Here is a 634-nt window from a genome sequence, read left to right on the forward strand (position 1 = left end):
CGGTTGGCCCCCCCCCCCCCCACCCCCCCCCGGCCCCCACCCCCCGCCGTACACAAGGACAGGCACCCAACAGCCCTCCCTGTACCCCGGCACCCCCTGATACACCCTGGTCCCCACCCATGTCCCTGATGCCCCAGTGTCCCCAGTGCCCACAGTGTCCCCGGTGTCCCCGTGTCCCGTGGACGGGCCCCACCGGAGCTCCTCGCGCCGGCGGTTGATGAGCTCCTCCTCCAGCCGGTGCAGACACGTCCCCTCCGACTTGATCTTCTCGAAGTGCAGCTTCACCTCCTCCCGCCACTCCGCCTGTGGCACGTGGGCACCGGCTACCATGGGCACCGGGCACCGGCTACCACAGGCACCGGGCACACCAGGCAGCAAGGCACCCTGGGCACCAGCTACCACATGCACCAGGCACCCTGGGCACCAGGCATCCCAGGCACCAGCTACAGCAGACACCGGGCACCTCAGGCACCGGCTACCGTGGGCACCAGACACCCTGGGCACCAGTTACTGCAAGCACTGGGCACTCCAGGCACTGGGTACCGTAGGCACTGGGCACCCCAGGCACCAGCTACCATGGGCACTGGGCACCCTGGGCACTGGCTACCGAGGGCACCGGGCACCCCCGGCACCA

General features: G+C 70.2%; 1 protein-coding gene across 1 annotated transcript in view; it reads right to left on the reverse strand.

Annotated features, from left to right (window-relative positions):
* Positions 1 to 634, reverse strand: part of MAP3K12 (mitogen-activated protein kinase kinase kinase 12) — a 27,547-nt gene that overhangs the window by 15,642 nt on the left and 11,271 nt on the right. Inside the window, exon 7 of the mRNA XM_019471824.1 lies at positions 194 to 303. Within this exon, the coding sequence (XP_019327369.1) occupies positions 194 to 303 (110 nt within the window). The remainder of the gene's footprint in view (positions 1 to 193; positions 304 to 634) is intronic.

The sequence above is a fragment of the Aptenodytes forsteri genome, unplaced genomic scaffold (assembly GCF_000699145.1).
Source record: "Aptenodytes forsteri isolate BGI_AS27 unplaced genomic scaffold, ASM69914v1 Scaffold162, whole genome shotgun sequence".
Lineage (NCBI taxonomy): Eukaryota > Metazoa > Chordata > Aves > Sphenisciformes > Spheniscidae > Aptenodytes > Aptenodytes forsteri.